The 26,932-nt window shown below is 42.4% G+C and overlaps 1 protein-coding gene across 1 annotated transcript in view; it reads right to left on the bottom strand.

The window, feature by feature from the left end:
• LOC129697110 (visinin-like protein 1) overlaps positions 1-26,932 on the bottom strand; it is a 101,171-nt gene that overhangs the window by 33,084 nt on the left and 41,155 nt on the right. The window contains exon 2 of the mRNA XM_055635340.1: positions 9,069-9,235. Within this exon, the coding sequence (XP_055491315.1) occupies positions 9,069-9,230 (162 nt within the window). The 5' untranslated portion in view covers positions 9,231-9,235. The remainder of the gene's footprint in view (positions 1-9,068; positions 9,236-26,932) is intronic.

The raw sequence follows: 26,932 nt of genomic DNA, 5'->3' as shown, positions 1-26,932 counted from the left end.
CAAGATTTCAGAAATGGAAGAGCTTCTATGTAAAAAACAAAATCTCTTTGATATTTTTGCTGTAATATCCTGGGAGACATTTACAGATACTAGGTTTTTGTTGTGCTCTTAATTTGCTCTTGCACATTTAAAGCCTCAAGGCACCCTGCCTTGGAAATTCAATGAAATTAATTTCAGAGGCAGAGTATAAAGCACGGATTCGACGGCACAGAATGTTTACCATTACCAGCGGGGGATGAATTTCAATAAAAGGTTGATTTATTTAACAAACTGCTGCATTAACATCAACTAGATGATCGATCCCCAATCCAACCTGGTTCCGCTCACAATCTTCCTCCTTTTTAAAGGAAGGTGTGAACAGAATTAATCAGAATCTGTTCAGAATCAATGTCATTTTGATTTCACTTGTGAATATACTTAACTAATTTTCCAGCAGTTCATCTTTATCTTAATTCTTCTCTTGGTACTTATACATCTGTGGAATACTTTTACAATAATTTTCTCCTTGTCTTTTTAATTATTGTTTACTGCTGTTCTGAATTAATTATATTCTCTATTTGCACCCTGCCAGAAACTGTTTATATTATGAAACACATCCTAGACTGCATCAAAATTAAACTGTAACACTACAATAAATGCCGTAAGGATTACATGGAATTTTGGCAAGAATATCTCTTTGTCTTTTCACTGTAGCAGCAACCACCATGTACGTTTAGCTATTGTTGCTTATGCTAAACACATTTTCACCATTCCCAACTTTTTTAATTGCATAAAGAAATGAGGAAGTTCTCCTAGCTCATGGATTGGGGTGATATTATACAAAACATGAAAATACTTATTCTACATCTGAGTATTTCACATTCCTGAAATGTGCAAAGCCACAATTTCTATTCTAATTTCACTGACAATAAAGGATGAAATTATTCGTAGACCATAAAACTGAAAACTTAAAAAAAGCAATAAAATGCATTTCACATGAACCAACATAGCAAATTCCATGGGTCTGTCAATAGGGTTATACTTGCCAATTATTTCTGCTGTCAATTGCTTACTGACACCACATTAATCAGTACAATATAAAATACTCATGTAATTCAATCACATCATTGTTGGGAATATTATTTTTTCAGAATATTATTGTACAGTACGGGTTTCAAATCATAAAATATATACAAACCAGTTCATGCAACCACAAAGTCTTTCCTTTAAGAGGTGCGAACAAGAACTAACCATTGCAATTGATTGACTGAAAGATACAGCTTGGAAACAGGCCGTTCAACCCACTGAGTCCACACCGACCACCTGTTCACACTAGTTCTATATGATCCCACTTTTGCATTCACTCTCTACACACGGGAAGTATTTTACAGAGGCCATTTAACCTACAAACCTGCACGTGATAGGGATGTGGGTGGAAACCCACATCGTCACCCAGAAAATTTGCAAACTACACACAGACAGCACCAGAGGTCAGGATTAAATCTAGTTTTCTAACGCCATGAGGCAGCAGGTCTATCAGTTTCACCTCTGTGCCATTCTATGAACATTTGGGCTAATAGGCAGCCAACACAGCAGTGAATTTGTCAGCAGCAAATTCACTATAACAACAAATATTCCAAATTTAATGAATATTCTGGATATAGTCTTGGGTTAATTCTGCACTATGTAATTTAGGACAAATTATTCAATTCAATTCAATTCAATTCAATTCAATTTATTTGTCATTTAGACCCCTTGAGGTCCAAACGAAATGCCGTTTCTGCAGCCATACATTACAAACAAATAGACCCAAGACACAACATAATTTACATTTTACATAAACATCTATCACATCGCTGTGATGGAAGGCCAAAAAAACTTATCTCTCCACTCACTGCACTCTCCCCCCCCCCCCCCCCCCCCCCCCCCCCCATGAGTCAAAGTCAAAGCCCCCGGCTGGCGATGGCGATTGTCCCGCGCAGCCATTAAAGCCACGCCGGGTGATGCAAGATCGCACACCGGGTCTTGGTGTTTTAGCCCCCGGCGTGCGCTCGCAGAGTCCCGCAGGCCATTCCAAGCCGCGCGGGGCGGTGATGTCAGGCCCCGCTCCAGGAGCTCTTCAACCCCGCAACTCGGGCGGGAGAAGTCGCCGTTGCGAGAGCCCTGAAAAGCGGTCTCCCTCCAGGGACCCGCGGGCTCCTGGTGCCGCCGTCCGCCAGACCCGCAGTTGCAGCCTCCGAATCTCCGGAGGTCGGGCCGCAGCAGCAGCAGCGCTCCACCACCGCTCCACCCGCTCCGGACTCGGCCAGCTCCGCGACGGTGAGGTGAGTCGTCGGCACCAGAGTCCCCGGTCTTCTCCTGTTGGAGGCCGCTCCACATTGCAGCCCCAACCGTGCAGGGAGAGATTTAGAAAAGGTCGGGTCTCCCGTACAGGGAGAGATTTAAAAGTTACTCCCACCCCCCCACACACACACCCCCCCACAAAAAATAACAAAAACTACATAAAAACATAGACAAAAATAATAAAAACGCGGACGGGCTGCAGAGGCCGCTGCTGACGTGACTCGCGCTGCCTACCGGATAGCCTAGGTTAAAATTACCTACTTTAACCTTTTAGATGCAAGTACAATCTCTTAGTCTATCCATCAAGTTTTAGAATATGAACAATCATTTTCCCAGATAAAATATAGGCTTTGGTAAATTAATCATGTATTGTAACAGCTTTATTATCACGATAATAAAGATATAATTTGGGCGACCATGGTGGAACAGGGGTAGAGTTGCTGCCTTACAGCGCCGGACACCCGGGTTCAATCCCGACTACGGGAGAGGAGCGTGCTGCCTGTACAGAATTTGTACGTTCTCCCCGTGACCGCGTGGGTTTTCTCCGAGATCTTCGGTTTCCTCCCACACTCCAAAGACGTACAGGTATGTAGGTTAATTGGCATGCTGTATGTGTAAATCGTCCCTAATGTGTGTAGGATAGTGTTAATGTGCGGGGATCGCTGGTCAGTGCCGACTCAGTGGGCCAAAGGGCCTGTTTCCGCGCTGTATCTCTAAAAAAAAAGACAAACTCTGCATATCATATTTTAGAATATATATTATAATCGCTGCCCGACTTATGTTCCTGTGAAAATGAGTAATCATTTTGCATGATCTAATTGAAGTACATTCAAATATACAAACCCACACAAACTAAAACTCATCGGATACACGTTTATTAAGAAAATTCTTAATTATCCCAGCAATCAAACACCATTTGGTTGTTAAGCGTTTTTGCTTAATATGAAATAGAGATAATTTCTCAAGTGCGTCTGGAGGTACTAAACACATTTGGTGTGAATGTGTGTGGGGGGAATAAACAGATGGGTGTCTAAGAGATATCCAAATCACAACTATTAGTTTTCTTCCTACGCTGAAAATGAAAATTATCCATGTGCTTTAAAAAAGCACACAATTTCAGTGAGTGAAACGGTGAGTGAAATCTGGATGTAGTATAAATTAAGATTCCCAGATTTAAATCAGCAGTGGGCATCTTTTTGGGGAGCTCTCCTCATTGCCCACCATAATTTCTCCGAGGTCAGCTGTAAAGATTTTTGCAAAATGTACCTCAGTTGTCTACCAATCTTCCACCAAGGTCACAGTAAACAACTATGAATAGTGTCAAAAGCAAACCTCCGTGTAGTTAATAGCAACATCAGAGGAACTTTAAAAATAAATAATTTCAGGATTGTGGCTGCATTAACAAGGGTAGTGTACATGTGGCTCATTCCTAGTTACTGCCAGAAAAGGTCATTATGCGCCTTAGTAGCCACTCAGGTCGGTTAGCATTGTGAATGCTGGTGGATAAGGTGGCAGTTACATAAGCTGCATTGTTTAGGATGGTTCAAGCTTCTTGAGTACTATTAAAACTATACACATTCTGGTAAGTGGAGAATATTCCATCACATTCCTATTTATAGAAGGTGGAATGATTTTAGGAAGCGAGGACACAGGCCATTCTATAAATAGTCTTTTAACAAGTGTTCAGATCAAAGAACGATTACAGTATAAAAATGTCTATCGGGGAACAGTTTCCCAGTGTGCAAGTACAATTGTCTGAATAAGGGTCTCGACCCAAAAAATGTCACCTATTCCTTTTCTCCAGAGATGCTGCCTGACCCGCTGAGTTACTTCAGCATTTGTGTCCACAATAGTATAAAACATGGTTGACACATCAGCACTGCGAAGTTAAGTGTATAGACTTCCAATGGCTTTTGTGGAAGGACAGTCCACTGGGATATCTTTCACACAGTGAATGCTTTTCCGAGACAATTTCAAATAATATAACCTCTCACTTTCAGGTAACAGATTTCTAATTCAATTTAAAACAGATTGACTAGATTTTAACTCAGACTGTCAAACTTCACTTATCGATAGCTAATCCGTGAACTCATGCAATTCAAGTAAAGCAAGACAATTCATGATCATTTTTTGTTAACACCATTTTTTGGTAAACCAACACATACTTCTTATTCTTCTGGATATTTCTGTTTAAAAGGTTAATAACTAATATCAGTCTACCATTATCAGTCTTCATAGTCTGAAGTAAGGTTCTGACCCAAAATGTAACCTATACATGTTCTCCAGGGATGCAGCCTGACCCACTGAGTTACTCCAGGATTGTGTCTCTTTCCTTAACAACTACCAGGTGTGTAGGTTGCAGTGCAAAAAGGTACAATCTTTCCAGATTGTGCAACTTGTTTGAAGCAAATCTCACCAGCAATTTCTGCAGGTTCCACACACCCTTTATCACCCTCTTTTAATGATATCTTCTGTTTTGCAATTTGCACAAACTTGGTTTATATCAGCCAGTACTTGGCTAATAGCATCTGAGTCAACTGTGGAATGAAGTCCTATTCCAGAACCTTGGACTCAAAATCCAAGCTAACAATGGTACAGCGGTAGAGTTGTTGCCTTATACGGCTGGAGAGCCGAGTTCGACCGCGACTACGGGTGCTGCCTGTACGGAGTTTGTACGTTCTCCTCATAACCTGCGTGGGTTTTCTCCGAGATCTTTGGTTTCCTCCTACACTTCAAAGACGTACAGGTATGTATGTAAATTAGCTTGGTAACTTGATAAATTGTCCCAAGTGTGTGTAGGATAGTGTTAATATGCGGGTATCGCTGCTCGGCGCGGGCCCAGTGGGCTGAAGGGCCTGTTTCTGCACTGTATCTCTAAACTAAACTAATCCAAATGAACTAAGCCAATATTGAAATGTCATGAGGTACCATCTTTCAGAAGAAATGTTAAACCATATCAATGATAGTTTGCTCAATTGTTTGCAAAATAGATCCCATGGCAACATTTTATTGACCATTGAGTTATTCTTTGTCTCAATATTAAATTTATCAAATCAAGATTACGTTCAGTCAAGATGAATATCTAATATCTGTTCATCATCACATTGCTATTTATGGGATCTTGCTATGCCGTAAGACAACAATATTACATTATTGAAAAATCATTTTGGATGTTCAGAGACACTATTTCATGTAAGAATTCATGATCTTCTAAGTAAACGGAAAATCAGGAAATGATTTAATTAACTGAATCTAGGAACAAAAATATATTTTATATAAGTAGTATGAATTGCTATAGATTTTATTTGAAATAACAACCCTTGAAAAATTTCAATACAGAACTAAGGCATTCAGAAACAAATTAGTAAGAATTTTCCCTTCCACATATATAACAGTAAGTTATATTGCTCCACATATATATACAATAAGTGGAAATCTGGAATACTCCTTGCCCAAAACGGCTGTTGATGTGCAGTTAATCAGCATTTCCTGATCACAAATTGCTGTAATTTTCATGGACAAACACAACTTTTCAGCAAACTGGTTCATGGCATATTAGTTGATATGGAATAATAAGATGAGATGCATTAGAGCACAGGAATTCACAGATGAACATCAAAGAGTAAGGACTTTTGTATGTAGAGCAATCATACTACCATTATACAACTTTAACCACTTTATTTTGCTGGGTATTTGCTTTGTGCCCTAGTAGTACAAGAGTCTAGAAACAAATATAGAGACATTATAACAAATGACAGAATGTCACAGTACAGAAAAAGGGTATTAGCCCCATTAAACCCCTGTCAGTGTTTTCTCCGCTGGTTAGTCACTTAACCCAAACCCACTCGATCAACAACCACTTAACGTTCCTCCTTTTCAGACAATTATCCAGTTCTAATTTAACAATAGTTCATGAAATACATCGAATTATTTTTGTGACACTTAGAAGCGCAGCTTCCTACTACCATAGCACCAAACGCAGGAGAAAAAACATTGCCTAGCACAACCCCTTAGAAGTCTCAAGAGTTAATAGTTAGTTGTACTATGTACTGAAAACAGAACAAGGAAATTCTTACTTGCAGCAGCGAAACCGGTCTGTAAACACAGTACTCGGAGATGATTTAAGGGCCTGTCCCACTTGCGTGTCCATGGCACGCAAATTACGTGACCTCGTGGTCACGTTGAGGTGCACGGGCATCGTATGGCCACGCGGGGCCGGTCCCACTGAGAAACGTGGAGGGGTATGTGGCTGTGTGCAACACCGTGCGGGGCTCCGAAATGTTTGTAGCGAACAAAATCTTCGCGCGCCAACGGCCTGTCGCGTAACTGACGGCCAAAGTGGGACAGGGCCAAGACCCTGGCGCGACACAACATCTCACCTCCAACAGCAGTAGAAGCAGGCAAACGATCGCCAAACTCTGCCTGGGACTCAAGGTCGTTGCGGTCCGGATCCGCCCCCACTTCTACTCCCAGAGCGGGGCCAAGAAAACAGAAGATAGACACAAAATGCTGGAGTAACTCAGCGGGATCGGCAGCATTTCTGGAGAGAAGCAATGGGTGACGTTTTGGGTCAAGACCCTTCTTTTCAGACTGAAGAAGAGTCTCGACACGAAACATCACCCATTGCTTCTCTCCAGAGATGCTGCCGGTCCCGCTGAGTTACTCCAGCTTTGTGTCCATCTTCAAACGACGTCACGCGCTCCAGACGGCTGTGCGTACGCATGAAAGCGCGCCCGACCTTCGCGGGACCATTGCGGCTCAATGCGACCGCGAGGTTGCGTAATTTGCGTGCCAAGGACACGTAAGTGGGACATGCCCTTTACTACACAGAAAAAGTTAAATGTATCCAAAACCCCAATATTAGTTTATAAAACAAAGCTTGGCCATAGTGCGACCAAGCCTTTGCGATATCTAGGTCACTCCACTAAACATCTCGTCTGGAGTAACAGAACCACAACTTTAAAATCTTTCTACTTAACTGTAATTCATTTGTTATATCAACACATCAAATGTACCTCTTCTCTTGCTTTTAATTATTTTCTCTAAATAATTTTTCAAATATTCCAACTATAGTTTAAGCTTTTGTGTAAAGTGAAAAAAACTGTTCCTAGATTCAGTTAATTAAAGCATAAGTGAGTGTTTTTGGCTACACACTTTACTTTGATGAAAGTGATTTGGAAAGAATAATACAATTTCAGCATTTCATGGGACAAGAAAATCAACAACCTCAAAATTGGCCTTTATGGTAGTCCTAAAGGGCCTGTACCACTTTCACGACTTAATTCGCGACCTCTGTCGACCTTAAACAACCTAAAAAAAATCAAGCTCGCGGTAACCTACGACCTCCTATGACCTTCCACGAATATGTGTACTCCTACGGCTATGTCTACGACCTACTACTACTATGTTGAAGACCTCCCAAGACTATGTTGAAGACCTCCCGTGATTATGAAGTAGACCTCTTTCGACTATGTTGAAGATCGTCTTCGACCATGTAGGTTTTACTGCTGTTTGTAGTAGCCCTTTTGCTTCAGCAGTCTTTTAAGAAAGGCAGAAGGGGAAGAGCCAGGGTGAAGAGGAAGCACAAGAAGTGGTGCCATCTCTAAAACACAAGTCTCCTCTCCAAAAAACTCTCCAGCTATGAATGAACATGCTTGGAGTGACAGAGGTGATGTTCTGCTGTTTAAATAACCTTTTTTTTTCTACTGACCTTTTTTCACCCTGGAGCTATTACCTTCGACTGCCTCCAACCATCTACGACTACCTACGACTAGCATCATGACCTACTATGACCTACCTACGACCTCGTGGCGACCATGCTGCGAGTATGTCAAGGGCAAACTCGGCAGAGGTCGTGAAAGTGGGACAGGGGCTTAAATCTGCAATATATCGATTGCGAAAGATTCACATGTATGATGTTTAACTCGCAATTCATAACAGTGGCCTTAATGTTAATAGGCAAGCAATTTATTTTTACTTTAGGAAACTAGAATCCCAATAGAATCTATCAAAACAAAGTTCCATATAATAACCATATAAAAATTACAGCACGGAAACAGGCCATCTCGACCCTTCTAGTCCGTGCCGAACACATAATCTCCCCTAGTCCCATATACCTGCGCTCAGACCATAACCCTCCATTCCCTTCCCATCCATATAACTATCCAATTTATTTTTAAATGATAAAAACGAACCTGCCTCCACCACCTTCACTGGAAGCTCATTCCACACAGCTACCACTCTGTGAGTAAAGAAGTTCCCCCTCATGTTACCCCTAAACTTCAGTCCCTTAATTCTCATGTCATGTCCCCTTGTTTGAATCTTCCCTACTCTCAGTGGGAAAAGCTTTTCCATGTCAACTCTGTCTATCCCTCTCATCATTTAAAAAACCTCTATCAAGTCCCCCCTTAACCTTCTGCGCTCCAAAGAATAAAGCCCTAACTTGTTCAATAAAGCCCTAACTTGTTCATGTTTTAAATAAATCAATACACTTCAATAAACTATTAAATGTTACATGCGACATGTAACATTGATAGCAGTTAAACATTGTACTAGTGAACCTTTTTAAATATGCAATCTGACTTGAAACACTTACTAAAATTCTAGGTGCCATCATATCAACAATTATTATTAACAAAACCAGGTGATCAGTCAGTTTTACAGATATTACAAAGTTTTGTTATAAGACAGTTCTTTGTAACTATCACAATAATGTTAGTATGAACAAAATTAATTTATTGAAATACCTTTACATATAGTTGCTGGAATTCATCCAGGTTCAGCCTACCAGTGGGACAGTCTTTAAGAAATCCTTTGTACCATTGTTTGAGTTCATGTTCATTAAATTCTGTGTTCTTCACCAGATCTTCCATCACCTCAGGGGCAAGTTTGCTGTTCTGTTTCCCCATTGTCCCTGAAAAGAACAGGAACAACATTTAAAGAGATGATGAATCATCTTCTTCATTCAGGATCCTCAAGCATAAAATATCAACTGTATAAACAATATAGCAAGACACATTTTATTCTTGGCATTTTAATTTTCCATTGACAAATGGTTGATTTCACACTCTAAGGTATAAAAACCAAAAGCGAGGTGGTGCAAAAGAATGTAAATAAAGCAATGATGCCCAAATTTGTAGTCTGAAAATTATAGGAAAGATAGCATGCTGGGTTAGAAATTTCATTGATGTCAGATTCTGACCTTTTTGTGCTTGATGTCTCACATCAAACTCATCATGATCGATACTGATCACCTGGCACATTTTGAGTATGCTGTGTACTAGAACACAGATATCCAGCATTAACCTCTTTCACTTTGGCTTTCAAAATCGAATAAAGATACAAGACAAATGCTATTTAAGTAAATAAATGTTTCAAAAATGTGATGGAAGTAGTCTTTTGGAAACCTGTTTGTAAAATCTACAAAATCAAGCTAAAATGAATTAATTTTTTTCTTACATATATTTAATGATTCTAAAAAAAAATAATAATATTATGCTTTGTGCTTTACTGCTGAAAATACATATTTTAGTGATGACAATGACCAGAATGCAAACCACATTGCAAGTTGTAGTTGAGTTATATTTATAAAAGGCAATGTGACTACTTTAGTGCTTGGCCTGTAATATCACATCCACAAGGATCTGGAATAATTACAGATGCCACCAATTACCACGCCATCCACCCACCTAAAGAATGCAAAAAATAGAGGCGATATAATAGAATGTGCTACTAGTAGAGATGTGCTGGTAATCATGTTTGCAGAAGTGAGACCCTAGTGAGGCCCTAGTGAGACCACGCCTGGAGTATTGTGTGCAGTTTTGGTCCCCTAATTTGAGGAAGGACATTCTTGCTATTGAGGAAGTGCAGCGTAGGTTTACAAGGTTAATTCCCGGGATGGCGGGACTGTCATATGCTGAGAGAATGGAGCAGCTGGGCTTGTACACTCTGGAGTTTAGAAGGATGAGAGGGGAGGGGGATCTCATTGAAACATATAAGATTGTTAAGGGTTTGGACACACTAGAGGCAGGGAACATGTTCCCGATGTTGGGGGACTCCAGAACCAGGGGCCACAGTTTAAGAATAAGGAGTTAGCCATTTAGAATGGAGACAAGGAAACACTTTTTCCTCACAGAGAGTGGCGAGTCTGTGGAATTCTCTGCCTCAGAGGGCAGGTTCTCTGGATGCTTTCAAGAGAGAGCTAGATAGGACTTAACAATAGCGGAGTCAGGGGATATGGGGAGAAGGCAGGAACGGGGTACTGATTGGGGATGATCAGCCATATCACATTGAATGGCGGTGCTGGCTCGAAGGGCCAAATGGTCTACTCCTGCACCTATTGTCAGAAGGGGAACAAAGAAGCAGAGAACAAATTATTTTGCGTTTCAGAGGAGGAGAAAAGATTTGAAAGATGTGGATGATTCAAATCAATTCCCCAGAAATTCTAAGTTAATCAAGTCTCATTCAGGGTGCCATGAACAATTTTATTTTCAATGATTGCAGCAGGCAGAGAAAGAAACCACATTATGCTTTGCTGTAAGTACATAATTATGATTGATCTGGATCACTGTTGCCTAGTTTGTTGCCAAAAAACGACCTCAGATTTCCCAGAGTGTATATTTGCTTGAGTTAATGGAATAAAATCAATTAGTTGTCAGTTCGAGTATTTATTACAATGCACAGTCAACCAACGTGATGCAAAACAGGTCGATGAAATGATGCCCTCTCTCAGAAAATATACAATTCTAGCTTAGCCATCGTGTGCAAAGTAAGAATTTTCTGTGTAAAAGATAATCATTGAAAAATGTTAGTCATTAGGTATTATTACTTTTAGTGAAATATTTCACTGTACACCATTCAATGAAAATCTATATTGTTAAATTATGGCCCTTGGACTTTTTATCTCCACTTTCTCTGGCGCTGCAACACTATATTCTGCACAATAAAAATACAGTTGCATAATAAGTATGGAACTGAGAAGAAAACATCAAATTCTGGAGTTTTTTAAACAACCCCACATAATTTTATTAACATTCATCTACATTTAACCATTTGATCGTCATTGGCTTGCACATGATGACAAAAATCATTTTTAAGTACAGGTTTAGAAGGCAATACATGTGCAGCTCTTTCAGATGTTTGTAATTAAACGTTTTTTTTAAAATTGTATTTGATAACGTCTAACATAGGAGATTAGTGGGCAAAATTAGGGCACATGGTATTAGGGGTAGAGTGCTGACATGGATAGAAAATTGGTTGGCAGACAGGAAACAAAGAGTAGGGATTAATGGGTCCCTTTCAGAAAGGCAGGCAGTGACGAGTGGGGTAGAGCAAAGCTCGGAGCTGGGACCACAGCTATTTACAATATACATCAATGATTTAGATGAGAGGATTCAGGGAACATTAGCAAATTTGCAGATGACACAAAGCAGGGTGGCAGTGTGAACTGTGGGAGGATGCTATGAGAATGCAGGGTGACTTGGACAGGTTGGTTGAGTGGGCAGATGCATGGCAGTTTAACATGGATAAATGTGAGGTTATCCACTTTGGTAGCAAAAACAGGAAGGCAGATTATTATCTAAATGGTGTCAAGTTGGAAAAAGGGGAAAGTACAACAGGATCAGGGGGCTCTTGTTCATCAGTCATTGAAAGTAAGCATGCAGGTACAGCAGGCAGGGAAGTAAGCGAATGGCATGTTGGCCTTTATAACAAGAGGAGTTGAGCATAGGAGCAAATAGGTCCTTCTGCAGTTTTATAGGGCCCTAGTGAGACCACACCTGGACTGTTTTGTGCAGTTTTGGTTCCCTAATTTGGGGAAGGACATTCTTGCTATTGAGGGAGTGCAGCATAGGTTTACAAGGTTAATTTCCAGGATGGCGGGACTGTCATATGTTGAGAGAATGGAGCGGCTGGGCTTGTACACTCTGGTGTTTAGAAGGATGAGAGGGTATCTTATTGAAGCATATAAGATTATTAAGGGTTTGGACACGCTAGAGGCAGGAAACATGTTCCAGATTTTGGGGGAGTCCAGAACCAGGGGCCACAGTTTAAGAATAAGGGGCAAGCCATTTAGAATGGAGATGAGGAAACACTTTTTCTCACAGAGTGGTGAGTCTGTGGAATTCTCTGCCTCAAAGGGCGGTGGAGGCTGGTTCTCCGGATACTTTCAAGAGAGAGCTAGATAGGGCTCTTAAAGATAGCAGAGTCAGGGGATATGGGGAGAAGGCAGGAACGGGGTACTGATTGGGGATGATCAGCCATGATCACATTGAATGATGGTGCTGGCTCGAAGGGCCGAATGGCCTAATCCTGCATCTATTGTCTATTGTCTATTTTGTCCTCTGTAAAAACGCGGTCTTGAAAACGAGGTCAAGGATTCGAAAATCAATCCTCATGAGCAGGATCAGGTCAACACACATGGACTCAATAAGTGAATGAGAAATGAACAAGCTAAAATACAGGTGGCAGAGCTTTGTGGATGTGAAGTCACTCAGGCAAGAGAGAAAGTTCAAGGCTGGCCCAAGAGTAATAGAATAACTACATTCAAAGGGAATACATGTAGGTGCAGTCGGGAGACGCTACAGGTCTCTCCGTTGCCGAACCAGCAGGTCGAGGAACAGCTTCTTCCCGGCAGCTGTCACTCTACTCAACAACGTACCTCGGTGACTGCCAATCACCACCCCCCCGGACACTTATTATTATTTATTCAAATCATTTGCTATGTCGCTCTTCCAGGGAGATGCTAAATGCATTTTGTTGTCTCTGTACTGTACACTGACAATGACAATTAAAATTGAATCTGAATCTGAATCTGAATCTGAACAGAGGCATAGCTCAGTGTTTCAGCAGCAGATGGACTGAGGCAGGAAATAAGCAAGATGATGTTATGGATGGACAATTTTTGTAATTGAGGAATGTGTATTAATAAATATCTTGTTTGTTTAGATTTTGACCATTTCTAAGAATTGGGATCTTTTCCCAGAAGCTGTGTTTATGTTGGGTTAAGCTTCCACAAATTCTTCCCCTTAAGGGCCTGTCCCATTTAGGCGATTTTTTTGGGCGGCTACAGGCGACCAGGCTGTTTTCACATGGTCGCGGGGTGACACCTGTGAGTAGTCTCCTCAAGTTGCCTAAAGAGTCGTCATATTTTTCTGATCGCCGCTGTTCGGCGGCGACTGTGGGCTTGATGTACCTTGTCTTCTCCTGTTGTAAGTGATGTCGTAGGTTGTCGCCAGGATGATGCAGGTTGTCGCCAGATGCAGGTTGTCGCCAGGTGACGTTGGTTGTCGCCGGGTGCTGACTTTGGTGAATTCCATTGGCGACTACCTACGTCAACCGGCGACAGAATTGTCTTCAGTTGTCTTTTCGCTGACAGAGTTGTTGCTTGTCGAGGGTGGACGTAGGTCGACTTTGGTTGTCGTAGGTTGTTGCTTGTGTGGTCGTAGGTTGTTGTAGGTGTGGTTGTAGGTGGACGTCCTAAGTCGCAACGATTGGGCCGCCGTTTGTCGATAGCTTGCCGTAGCTTGACGTAGACTAGGATGTAGGTTGTCATAGACATTTTCGTAGGGGGGTTCAGTCGCCACTTATTCGATGACCTGCTACGACTGTGACAGTCGCCAAAAAAAAATCGCCTATGTGGGACAGGGCCTTGAATTAGTTGAAGGAAATTTCGGCTCACCCTGCATTAGGTGTGTGTTATAATCAATGTAACACATATGAAGCAGTCAGGTAGTCCAACAATGCATCTGGAGAGGCAGAAGCCATTATTAGCTTACAGATGGAACTACTTGATCGTCTGGATCATAACTGTTGAGAGGTAGGATGTCGGTAAGAAACAGAGGTGTACCAAGGTTAGATCTTTAGTAAAGTAGGGGCAATGGTACAGGATTGGGGATAAGGGAAACATTTCAGGTAATTCTCTGGTGAAATTGTAATAAATGAGAAAGGAACCAATCAAAAAGGAACCCATTGAAGTGCTGGAAGTCTTAAAAGAAAATAAAACTGAAAATATAAGGCAGGTTAGGTAGTACCTGTGGCAATGAAAACACCATTTATGTTCAATGTCAATTCTCTTTATAAAAATAGGGGGGAAAACAAGGTTAAATGGCAGAGAAAGAAAAGGGGTAGGGAGATTAAAGGATCAGAGATCAAGAGATTGAAATGCTATAAATGGTAGTGCCACTGGCCGAGAGAGGGAGGTGAAGACTTGCTGATCTCGCAGTTGGACATAAAATGGAAGAGGATGAATAAGAACACATGAGGGTGAAAAATAAGTGGCTGCACTATATGATCTGAAATAAAAGAGAATGCCAGAACTACTTAATATATCAGGCAGCATCTCTATGGAGAGGCTAGGAGAGTTAACATTCCAGGGCAATGAACTTTCACCAGGGTGCCTTGCAAATTGGTAAAGCTGATTAGCCCAAAATTGTTGAATTCACTGATGACTTCTCAAGGCTGTAATGTGCCCAGTTGGAAGATGAGATGCTGTTCCTCAGTTATGTTGGGCTTTGTCAGAGCCAGAGGCCAAGACTCAGTCAGACTGCGAGTGGGATGGAGAATTAAACCAATAGGCAACTGAAAGTTCAGGGTTACTGTACAGATTGAATGGGAGTAAACTGCAAACCAATCCCATCTATATTTGATTGCCGCTACATTAAGGAGACCACGCTGACCTAAAATGGTAACAATGCTTCAAGCCTGACCTGCTGAGAGTTTCTGGTTCTTACAACAGTATTGGACAGATGGACAACCAAGTAATTGCAATGGTCGGCATAGTGGTGCAGCAGTAGAGTTGCTGCCTTACAGTGTCAGGGACCCGGGTTCCATCCTGACTATGGGTGCTGTCTGTGTGGACTTTGTACGTTTTCCTTGTCACTGCATTGGTTGGCTTCAGGTGCTCTGGTTTCCTCCCACACCCCAAAGACGTGGAGGTTTGTAGATGAATTGGCTTCTGTAAATCGTCCCTAGTGTGTCGGATAGAACTAGTTTATGGTGATCATGGTTAGTGTGGATTCGATTGACCAAAGAGCCTGTTTCCACATTGTATCTCTAAACTAAACTAAAAGGAGGAGAGAGTAGTCAACAGCATTGAAGGGCATTGGCAAATTACCAATGAGGAGAGACAACTTACTACGGTCAAGGTCACAAAAAATATTCACCATTTTGTTCAAGCATCATTTGGATATTGTCACAGAACCATACACCAGTTTTGAAGAATTCACACAGAATTGAAGGACATTTCAGCATGGATTTAAGTGGTCTTTGGAAAGAAAAGGCAAGTTGGAGACGGGGAAGTTGGAATCTGCACGCACCATCCAGGTTTGGAGGAGAGGTAGGTCTGCGGATAACAGATTAGAAAACAGGGACACCAAAACACAGTAAGGAGGCGAGATTCAATGTCCGCTAATGATGTGTTCAGGTTGATAAGTTGACGAGGGAATTTTCTGGCCATTGTTGAATCAAAGGTCTGATTGATAGATTGCCACATATCTTTCCTATTTCATGCCTCGCTTTCTCTATGTTATTCAGTCCAGGGATTGTTCCGGGAAATATATGATGTACTCTAAAGCTAATGCACCCTTATTAAATGAAGTGCCTGGAATTTCCTGCATTCCAGATGTGGTCTAACCAGGGCACTGTACAATTACAGCACAAAGTACTATTTTCAGATTCAAACCCAGCATTCCAGTAGCCTTTGTTTTGTTACTTTCTATATCTGTACTGACATTTTAATGACCCATGAACAAGGACCTACAAATCTTTTCAAATTTCATTTCTATTTCTAGCTTTTCATTACTGTTAAATTGCTTTATTTTAATCAGTTTTACATCAAAAGTGGATGACCGTACATCATATTTGCCAGCAGGGAAATCTACTCACAGTTTTGCTTCAACCATAAATGTATCTTTGCACTTTAAGCAATGTTACTTACTATGCCATCCATAGTTACGCCATCAGCAAACTCACATCAACATGATTCTCTGTCCCATAATCTAAATAGTTTTGATTATTCAATAAATAGTTGCAGCTCAAACGTACGGAACGCCACTCATCATATCGTGCTAAATTAGAATTTCATATTATATTTATTTACGTGAGTTTAGAATTACTGGCCAAGGCCAGCATTTATTTCACATCCTTTAATGTCCTCAAGCAACCATGAACTAACCTCTTGAGCTGCTCCAATCCTTCTGATGCAGATATTGTACTGTAATGATGGATGGGGAATTAAGATGCTATCAAGTGTGACCAGGAAAATATTATTGCAGCGCTCATGCTTGCTACAAAATGCAAAATAATCTTGGCTGATCTGACATTCCTCAAGTTCACGTTCCTCTAACCCTTCTATTTACTTATTGCTTAGCAATGCACTTAAGCCTTAAAATATACCCAGGGATTCCACTCTCACAGCTCTATGTGCCAAGAAGTTCCAATGACTAATTACCTTCTGAGAGAAGAAATTCTTCTCATCTCAACCTTGAATGCACACTTCATACTGAGACCATCCTTTGTCTTTGGACTCTCATTGAGCTGAAATACATTCTCGGCATTTACCCTGCTTAGCCTCCAAAGAATGTTATATCTTTCAATTAGATTGTAATTTAGAAAATGAGAGGCAATGAGTGGAGTTTCAACTTTTGCTTATAAAATTCCCTTTCCCTGCCTGCAATTATCCTAGCGAACATTTTCTAAAGCCATTCTAATAAAATAATATCTTGCCCTGAAAATTGTTGATAGTATTCTCGATGCGGTTTCACTTCAGGAAGACATCCCTATTTTTACATTCTGAATACTTCAGATTCAGATTCAGATTCAATTTTAATTGTCATTGTCAGTGTACAGTACAGAGACAACGAAATGCATTTAGCATATATACTTACAATTAGGGCCAATGCACCATTAACGTTCCTATTACCTGCTGCACTTGCATACATGCTTTGTGCATTTGCTTTTCAGTTGTCCTTAGCAACAACCTTAGGAATTTGTTATTGTATAAGGTCGAGAATTATATTCTGCACTCTATATCTTTCCCTTTGCTCGACTATTGTATTTGACTTTGGCTTGATTGTATTTATGTATAGCATTATCTGATTTGATTGAAAACAAAGCTTTACCTCTGTACACATGATGATAGTAAACCGAAACCTACACCATCCCTCGAGTTTATTACTACAGATTCCTGGAGAGCGACCAGTTCAGGGGTCAATCCTGACACCAAACACTCACCCAGTTAAAATAATTCATGCACAGACATCCACATGAAGGAACACATATAGCACTCATCCATGCCCACACTGCAATACGGTGCAGAAACTTGCCTTTATTATTTTTAAAAAAGAGCTGCCCCTTACTGACCTGACCTTGTGCCCAGTTCTAAGACTCACATCCAGAATGCCATCATGAGCCGAGATGTTTAGAAGTCATTCAACTAGATACATTTTAAAGTGCTTTTACTCACGTCATCTTCTTTACTGTTACACCCAAAAAGTCAGGAATTCCACTTAAAGTGGTTGTGGCCTGGACCTGGTGTAAAACCGAGGGGCCAGATGCAAACTGCAGCTGCCCCCTTGCATTAGCCTTTTGATGCTCCACGACTGAATTTAATGACGTCCAATGTGGTCATGCTTCAGCATACAGCACGCAGCTTAGTTCTGACAACATGTTTCAATGCACAGATGGAGAAGTGTGACACAACGGCGAAACAGTAGAGCTGCTGCCTTACGGTGCCAGAGATTCGGTTCGATCCTGACCACGGGTGCTGTCTGTTTGGAGTTTGTACATTCTCCCCGTGACCATGTGGATTTTCTCCAGGTGCACCGGTTTCCTCCCACACACCAAAGACATACAAGTTTGAGTTAATTGGCTTCGATAAAATTGTAAAATTGTCCCTAGTGTGTAGGATAGTGTTAGTGCATGGGGTGAACACTGGTTAGCGAGGATTCGGTGGGCCAAAAGGCCTGTTTCCGCCCTGTATCTCTAAAGTATAAAGTGCTGAACAGGAAGGAGGAGTCAGGTAAAAAAGATTTTTTCACATTGAATGAAAGAATGAATGAATGATTGAATGTATGAATAAGTTTACTGACCAAATATTCACATACAAGGAATTTGCCTTGAGTGCTCCGCACGTGACAACATGACATACAGTGATAGTTAGGAATGACACATAAAACATTAATAATAAAACATTATCGAGTAAACATGTGAATTAAATAAATTACCAGAGCAAAACATAGAAACATAGAAAATAGGTGCAGGAGGAGGCCGTTCGGCCCTTTGAGCCAGCACCGCCATTCATTGTGTTCATGGCTGATCGTCCTCAATCAATAACCCGTGCCTGCCTTCTCCCCATATCCCTTGATTCCACTAGCCCCTAAAGCTCTATCTAGCTCTCTCTTAAATCCATTCAGTGATTTGGCTTCCATTGCCCTCTGTGGCAGGGAATTCCACAAATTCACAACTCTCTGGGTGAAAAAGTTTTTTTCTCACCTCAGTCATAAATGACCTCCCCTTTATTATAAGACTGTGGCCCCTGGTTCTGGACTCGACCAACATTGGGAACATTTTTCCTGCATCTAGCTTGTCCAGTCCTTTTATAATTTTATATGTTTCTATAAGATATCCCCTCATCCTTCTAAACTCCAGTGAATACAAGTCTAGTCTTTTCAATCTTTCCTCATATGACAGTCCCGCCATCCCAGGGATCAATCTCGTGAACCTACACTGCACTGCCTCAATCACAAGGACTCCTATACTGAAATCCTCGTGTTATGAAGACCAACATTCCATTAGCTTTCTTCACTGCCTGCTGTACCTGCACAACAAATTTCAGTGACCGGTGTACAAGGACACCCAGGTCTCGCTGTACCTCCCCCTTACCTAACGTAATCCCATTGAGATAATAATCTGCCCCCTTGTTTTTGCCACCAAAGTGGATAACCTCACATTTATTTATATTATACTGCATCTGCCACGCATCTGCCCACTCACTCAACCTGTCCAGCTCACTCTGCAACCTTGCTACCGTTGCTCCTAATTCCCTCTTCCAAATCATTAATATATATGGTAAACAGTTGTGGCCCCAACACCGAGCTTTGCGGCACTCCACTCGCCACAGCCTGCCATTCTGAAAAGGACCTGTTCACTCCTACTCTTTGCTTCCGGTCTGCCAACCAATTTTCTATCCATATCAACACCCTACCCCCAATACCATGTGCTCTAATGTTAGTCACTAGTCTCCCGTGCGGGACCTTATCAAATGCTTTCTGAAAGTCTAGATACACCACGTCCACTGGCTCCCCTTCATCCATTTTACTTGTCACATCCTCAAAAAATTCCACAAGATTAGTCAGGCATGATTTTCCTTTGATAAATCCATGCTGACTTGGACTAATCATTTTACTGCTATCCAAATGCCCCATTATTACCTCTTTAATAATAGACTCCAACATCTTTCCCACCACCGAAGTCAGGCTAACTGGTCTGTAATTCCCCGTTTTCTCTCTCACTCCTTTCTTGAAAAGTGAGATAACATTAGTTATCCTCAAATCCACAGGAACTGATCCTGAATCTATTGAACATTGGAAAATGATCACCAATGTGTCCACTATTTCTAGATCCACCTCCCTGAGGACCCTGGGATGCAGTCCATCAGGCCCCGGGGATTTATCATCCTTCAGTCCCATTAGCCTACCCAATACTATTTCTCGCCTAATGAAAATTTATTTCAGTTCCTCGACCCCCTTAGATCCTCTGTCCTCCGGTACTTCTGGGAGATTGTTTGTGTCTTCCTTCGTGAAGACAGATCCGAAGTACCTGTTCAACTTTACTGCCACCCTTGTTCCCCATAATTATTTCACCCATGTCTGCCTTCAAAAGGACCCTCATTTGACTTTGCTATTATTTTTCCCTTAACATATCTAAAGAAGCTTTTACTGTCCTTCTTTATATTCCTGGCCAGATTCCCCTCATACTTCATCTTTTCAGCCCGCATTGCCCGTTTTGTTTCCTTCTGTTGTCCTATGAAAATTTCCCAATCCTCTGGCTTCTGGCTACTCTTTGCTGTGTTATACATCTTTTCTTTTAGTTTTATTCTACCCCTAACTTCTCTTGTCAGTCACGGTTGCCTCCTACTCCCCTTAGAATCTTTCTTCCTTTTTGGAATTAAATGATCCTGAGTCTTCCGGATTATGCCCAAAAATTCCTGCCATTGCTGTTCCACCGTTATTCCTGCTGGTATTCCTTTCCAGTCTACCTTGCCAGTTCCTCTCTCATGCCTTCATAACCCCATTTGTTCAGGTGCATCACGGCCACTTCCGATTTAACATTCTCCTTCTCAAATAGCATATTAAAACTAATCATATTATGATCACTACCTCCAAGCGGTTCCTTTTCCTCGAGTTCTCTTGTCAAATTTGCTTCATTGGACAACACTAAATCCAGAATTGCCTTTTCTCTGGTCGGCTCCATTACAAGCTGCTCGAATAATCCATCTTGGAGGCATTCTACAAACTCTCTTTCTTGGGGTCCTGAACCTACCTGATTTTCCCAGTCTACCTGCATATTGAAATCCCCCATCACCACAGTGGCATTACCTTTGTTACATGCCAGTTTTAACTCCTGCTGCAACTTAGACCCTACATCCAGGCTACTATTTGGGGGTCTATAGATAACACCAATTAGTGTCTGCTTGCCTTTGCAATTCCTGAACTCAATCCACAGTAACTCTACCTCATCAGTCCTTACGCCTTCCCTCGCAAGGGACTGAATTTCATTCCTCACCAGAAGAGCTACCCCCCCTTCTCTACCCACTTGCCTGTCCTTTCTATAGGATGTATAACTGTGAATATTAAGTTCCCAGACCAGATCCTCCTGTAGCCACGACTTGGTAATCCCCACAATGTCAAAAGAAGGCTACAAAAATTTGGTTAATGAGTATAGCTACTACTCATGGAAAAAAGCTTTTTTTATGTCTGGCTATGGCAGCTTTGACAGTCCGGAGTTGCCTTTGAAGTGATTCAAAGAGTTTGTGGCCAGGGTGAGAGATGATTTTACCCACACACTTCCTGGCCCTTGCAGTGTACAGTTTGTCAATGGAGGGAAGGATGCAGCCAATAACCTTCTCAGCTGATCAGACGATTCGCTGCAGCCTCCGGATGTCGTGCTTGGTGACTGAGCCAACCAGACCATGATGGGGAAGGTGAGGACAGACTCTACGATGGCCGTATAGAATTGGATCATCATTGCCTGTGGCAGATTGTGCTTCAGCTGCTGCAGGAAGTACATCCTCTGTTGTGCCTTTTTGACTGTGGAGTCGATGGTGGCCCCCCACTTAAGGTCCTTGGAGATGATGGTTCCCAGGAACTTAAAAGACTCCACAGATGTGACTGTGGTGTTGTTGATGGTGAGTGGGGCGAGGGGAGGGGGTGCTCTCCTAAAGTCTACAATCAATTCCACTGTCTTAAGAGCATTGAGCTCTAGGTTGTTGCGATGGCACCAGGACGCCAGCTGTGTCACTTCCTGTCTGTAGGCAGTTTCCTCCCCATCTTGGATCAGTCCAATCGGGATTTTGTCATCTGCAAACTTGAGAAGCTTGACAGTGGAGGTGCAGTCATTGATTAGTATCTTTGGTGCAGTCAGTATCTCTGAGGTCCATATAAATAATGTTCACAGCAAATCTTTAGTCAACTACGATGTCCACTTTCTACAATATTCCATCAGGTTCATCGCACATCGCCTGATCTTTACAAACACACGCTGGCTTTCCTTGATCAGCTGAAAATTCAAAGGCATTCCATGCTCTAATTGTAGACATTCGTAATTTCCCAACAACAGATGTCAGGCCAGCTGGTCGAGGGTTCCCTGGTTTTATCTCCAATATTTTGAAGGAATGCAATGACACGGGCAATTTTTCAAAGAGAATGTAATATAACAAAAACCTAAAAGGTTATTACATTCAATTTTAATTGGTTTGTTCAACCTTAATTTATCTTGCTCCCTTTACACAGAGTTTATTTTCCATCTTTCCTCCCCCAATTGCTTTGATGCTAAATATCCTCATTTTATGACCACTCCTTTGCAATTACTAATTCTTCAGTTGCTAGAATAATCAGCATTGAGTAAACTACCATTTACACTGAACAGATAACATTACAGCACAGGAACAGGAGTTATTCCAGCACTTTTGTAAACCAACATCTGCAGCTCCTTATGTCTCCAATGCAAGAAAAGGCCCTTCGGCCTACAATGTCCATGACAAACATGATGTTCAGTTAAACTAACAGGGCTCTCACTGAACATTTTTTCCCTGTTGCCAGCCGGGCAACCTTGGCAGCTTTTTAGGTTGCCAAATGACAGTTTAGGTTGTCACTTAAGACGGTTTGCTCGGTAGTTACCAGTTGGAATTATCCTTAATGAAGCATTCACATATTATGTTCAAGAAGGAACTGCAGATGCTGGAAAATAGAAGGTAGACAAACGTGCTGGAGAAACTCAGCGGGTGCGGCAGCATCTATGGAGCGAGTCTGAAGAAGGGTTTCGACCCAAAACGTTGTCTATTTATTTCGCTCCATAGATGCTGCCGCATCCGCTGAGTTTCTCCAGCACTTTTGTTTACAAATTCACATCTTATTTCTGCTTCAAATAACTCACAAACTAAACATATTCACCAATCAAGACATGATATAATCCACAATGACATGCAGCAAAATTATAATACAATATCTCAACTCTTTTTACACATTGCAATGAATGCAATTTCTATTAGTTCTTTCCACATCCAAACAAAAATGTGGTTGGATTATTCAGCGTATGATCAACCTGTGTCAATAAATCCTGGACCATGGTAACATATATACTTAACCATGCACACTACAGATTGATGCAAGCATGTTTTCTGTGAAGGACCGAAAATTACCATGACATGGCCATAGCATGGGTCGTTATTGCTATTGGTACAGAAACACTCTCGCTTCCCACATAATTTATCCATAACAAAATATACAGGTTGCAAGGAATTTTCTAAAGGCATTTTATGATAATAGCTATTAAAACCGACTATACCCATCTGACAGGTTAAACATTACACTAACTGACAAGAGATGGCCAAAGGACATAACTGCAGCAAATGTTCTTTTGGTAATATATTTAAAGGTGTCAAGACGCCACATTACCGGACATTCTGATTAGATGTATGTGTTGTGAACAGCAATGAAGATACCCAGTTTGTACGCACCAAATTACATTTTTTTAATTGATAAACGCTTTTTCCATCATTCCCACTTCAGAATTAACGTTAAAATCTCAACTGAAATATCTCCTGACCAAGTTTGTGATGTATATGACTGACTGTAGAAGTAAAACCTGGATAAATCAACGTATAGTTGTGAATGTTGCTCATTAAATAACTACAGTACTGATACTCCATATTAAGAGCATTGATTCGCCATTAAAATGAATTATGTAATAATGCGTCAATGGTTGCAGTGACAATCGAACACTGCGGTTTTAATGTTTCACGTGTTCACATTTTAATTAATCCATCTTTATGGACTAAAACAAATAATAACATTGGGAATTAAAACACATTTGATTGCATTACGCTATCAAACATAGTCAATGTTTGCTCTGAAGACATTTCCAGCACAATAGGGTCAGGGGGTGTGCGTATCAGTGCGGGGTGGATAGATGGCGGGGGGGGGGGGGGGGGGGGGGGGGGGGTGAGAAGGCAATCGGGGCGGAATGGACGGATTGAGGCAGGTGAATTAGTACGTGTTGGTTGGAGTATGTAAAATTGGGAGGGGAGAACACGGGGGATCAGTATGGGATGAATGTGGGGGGGGGGGGGGGGGGGATCAGTACAGGATGAATGGAGTAGACAAAAATGCTGGAGAAATTCAAAGGGTGAGGCAGCATCTATGGAGCGATGGAAATAGGCATCAGTACAGGATGACTGGGGGTGTCGGTACAGGATGTCCCCCCCGGATTCAGTACAGGATGGATGGGGCGGATCAGTATAAAATGAATGGGGGATCAGTACGGGATGAATGAGGGGATCAGTACAGGATGAATGAGGGGATCAGTACAGGATGAATGGGAAGATCAGTACAGTATGGATGGGGGGATCGGTGCAAGGTAAATGGAGGGCGAGTCAGTACGGGATGAATGGGATGATCAGTGCAGTATGAATGGGGGGAGAAGTGCAGGATGGATGGGAAGGGGGGGTCAGTACAGGATGAATTGGGGGACAGTACAGGATGGATGGGGGGGTGGCAGGAGAATCAATGAGAGGTGGATAGGGTGATCAGCGCAGGATGAATAGATTCAGGGGGGGGTAGATGGGGAGGGGAGCACAGGGGATGTCAGTGAGGACTGAATAGAGGCGGGAATGGGGATCAGTGCAGGATGTAGAGGAGGGGTGCCAGGATAAGAGGGGTGGAGGGGGGCGTACAAGAGAGAGAGAGAGAGAGAGAGGGGGGGGAAGGGGCAGAGGAGGTGGGGAGGAAGGAAGGTCAGCGCTCCTCGGACAACATCGCCCCGCAGCCTTGGCCGTCCCTGTCCACCGCCAAAGGGGGAGGCGGTTGGGAACTCCTCATCACCGCCTCCCCTCCTCCGCCAGTCAATAACAAGTTGCGGCCCAAGCGGTGCAGCTCAAAGATCCTATAGCTATAGCATCTGTCGTGTAGCTGCTTCAGTCGGTGGAAGGAGGCCTCCCCCTCCCTCCCTCCTCCCGACCTCGGCGTGCGAGAGGGTTTGTTTTGAAAGCGCTGTTAGTGGATTTGCAAGCAGCGGCCGCTATCAGGGCAGGCGGGGTGCAGGAGGAGGAGGAGGAGATGGAGCCGCTGTCGCGGCTGCTGCTGCTGCTGTGCGGGGCCCATCATTCGCTTTGACCCTTCGTCACCACACACCTAGTATCTTTGCCCCCCACTACAGCCGCCGCTGACACTAAACGTCACGTTCCTTTTCTCCAGAGATGCTGCCTGACCCGCTGAGTTACTTCAGTTTTTTGTGTCTATCGGTATAAACCAGTATCTGCAGTGCCAAGCCGGGCACAATGAGTCGGCGTTTAGGTTGCCCGGCTGCACTTTGGGTGGTCAATGGCACTTGGGCAACCGTTAATTTCGTGCCCCGACTAATCTTTAAAGATAGACACAAAATGCTGGAGTAACTCAGCGGGTCAGGCACCATCTCTAAAGAAAATGATACGTGACATTTCGGGTCAGCTGAAACATTCTGAAACATCACCTATTCATTTTCTTCAGATATGCTGCCTGATCTGCCGTTACTTTTGTGTCTATCTTTGGTATAAACCAGCATCTGCAGTTCATTTTTATTATATGACCAAGCTGTGGGACCCATTGCGTCCCTGTCACACAGGAGGCCTGGTCCCCCAACGCAACCCGTTTCCCCAACGCAATATACCACCACTCACCCACAGCCCTCAACTGAGCAGGCGCGGCTCCCCTCTTCTCCCCTTCAAATCCCCCCCTCTCCTCTCCCTCCCTCTCCTTTCCCCTACCCTCAGTCACGCCCTCCACAACTCTCCCCTCCCTACCGCCCTCCTATACCTCTAACCCCAGCTCCCCACTCCTCACCGCCCCATCCCTCTTCACCTTCCCCACTGCCTCCTCACCCTCTATTCCCTACCTCCCCCACTCCTCTCCCTCTATTCCCCCTTCTCCCCACTCTCCCTCCTCACCTCCTCCCTCTACCCTCCCCAATCCTTCCCTCATCTCTCCTTTCCCCTACCCTCAGTCACTCCCTCCATAACTCCTCTCCCCTCCCTCTATCACCCCTCCGGAAGTCGCGCCAGGTGCCGCCGGAAAGTGACAGCAGACGCGGTCAATCAGTACGGCGATTGGGCAGGAAGGGGTGTTGCCACCCCAGTGGTGACTGACAGGAGAGGAGACCAATCTGTGCATACGTGGTTTTTAAGATTTTTAAACCTTAATAACGGTTAAAATATACTACCGATCAGAATAAAACTTGGTGCACTTGCAGCACAGGAGAATGGTGAGTACGGTGGTGTAAACTCATAGCACTATCGTCTAACGGTTTTGCTCAAATGTAAAAACAACGATAACTGGAACATAACATGATGAGAGTTTTAGTTATGTATAGATATTAAACTAACCTCTGTCTGAACATAATCCATATCCCTTCATTCGCTGCATATCTGTATGCCTAAATGTCTCATATATGCCATTAATGTATCTGCCTCCACCGCCACTCCTGGAACCCACCAAAATACCTGCTTTACACATCCCATTTAAACTTTGCCCCTTTCATCTTAAAATTATGTCTTTGAAGATTTATTTTCTTCTCCCACTTTGAGAAGCATCTTAACGTGAATCTTAGATTATACTGGTTTCTGGTAAGTTGTTGTTACATATGCCAAACAAAGATTCTCTAAGTAAGGGTGTTATTCTATCTCTAACATCTAGGAATTTGCTATATATAGTGTTCTCCAATCATTCATTCACACATGTAACGACATGACTGTTCTCCGATGCAATACTTATTTACATAACTATATCACACTCCTTAGAAACAAATGGGTGTAACACGTTTATTAATGCAGTTGTTGCAGATTCTCTACATTGATTGGTTTCCT

This window comes from Leucoraja erinacea, chromosome 5, assembly GCF_028641065.1.
Source record: "Leucoraja erinacea ecotype New England chromosome 5, Leri_hhj_1, whole genome shotgun sequence".
Classification (NCBI taxonomy): domain Eukaryota; kingdom Metazoa; phylum Chordata; class Chondrichthyes; order Rajiformes; family Rajidae; genus Leucoraja; species Leucoraja erinaceus.
This window is presented reverse-complemented; position numbering and strand designations above follow the sequence as displayed.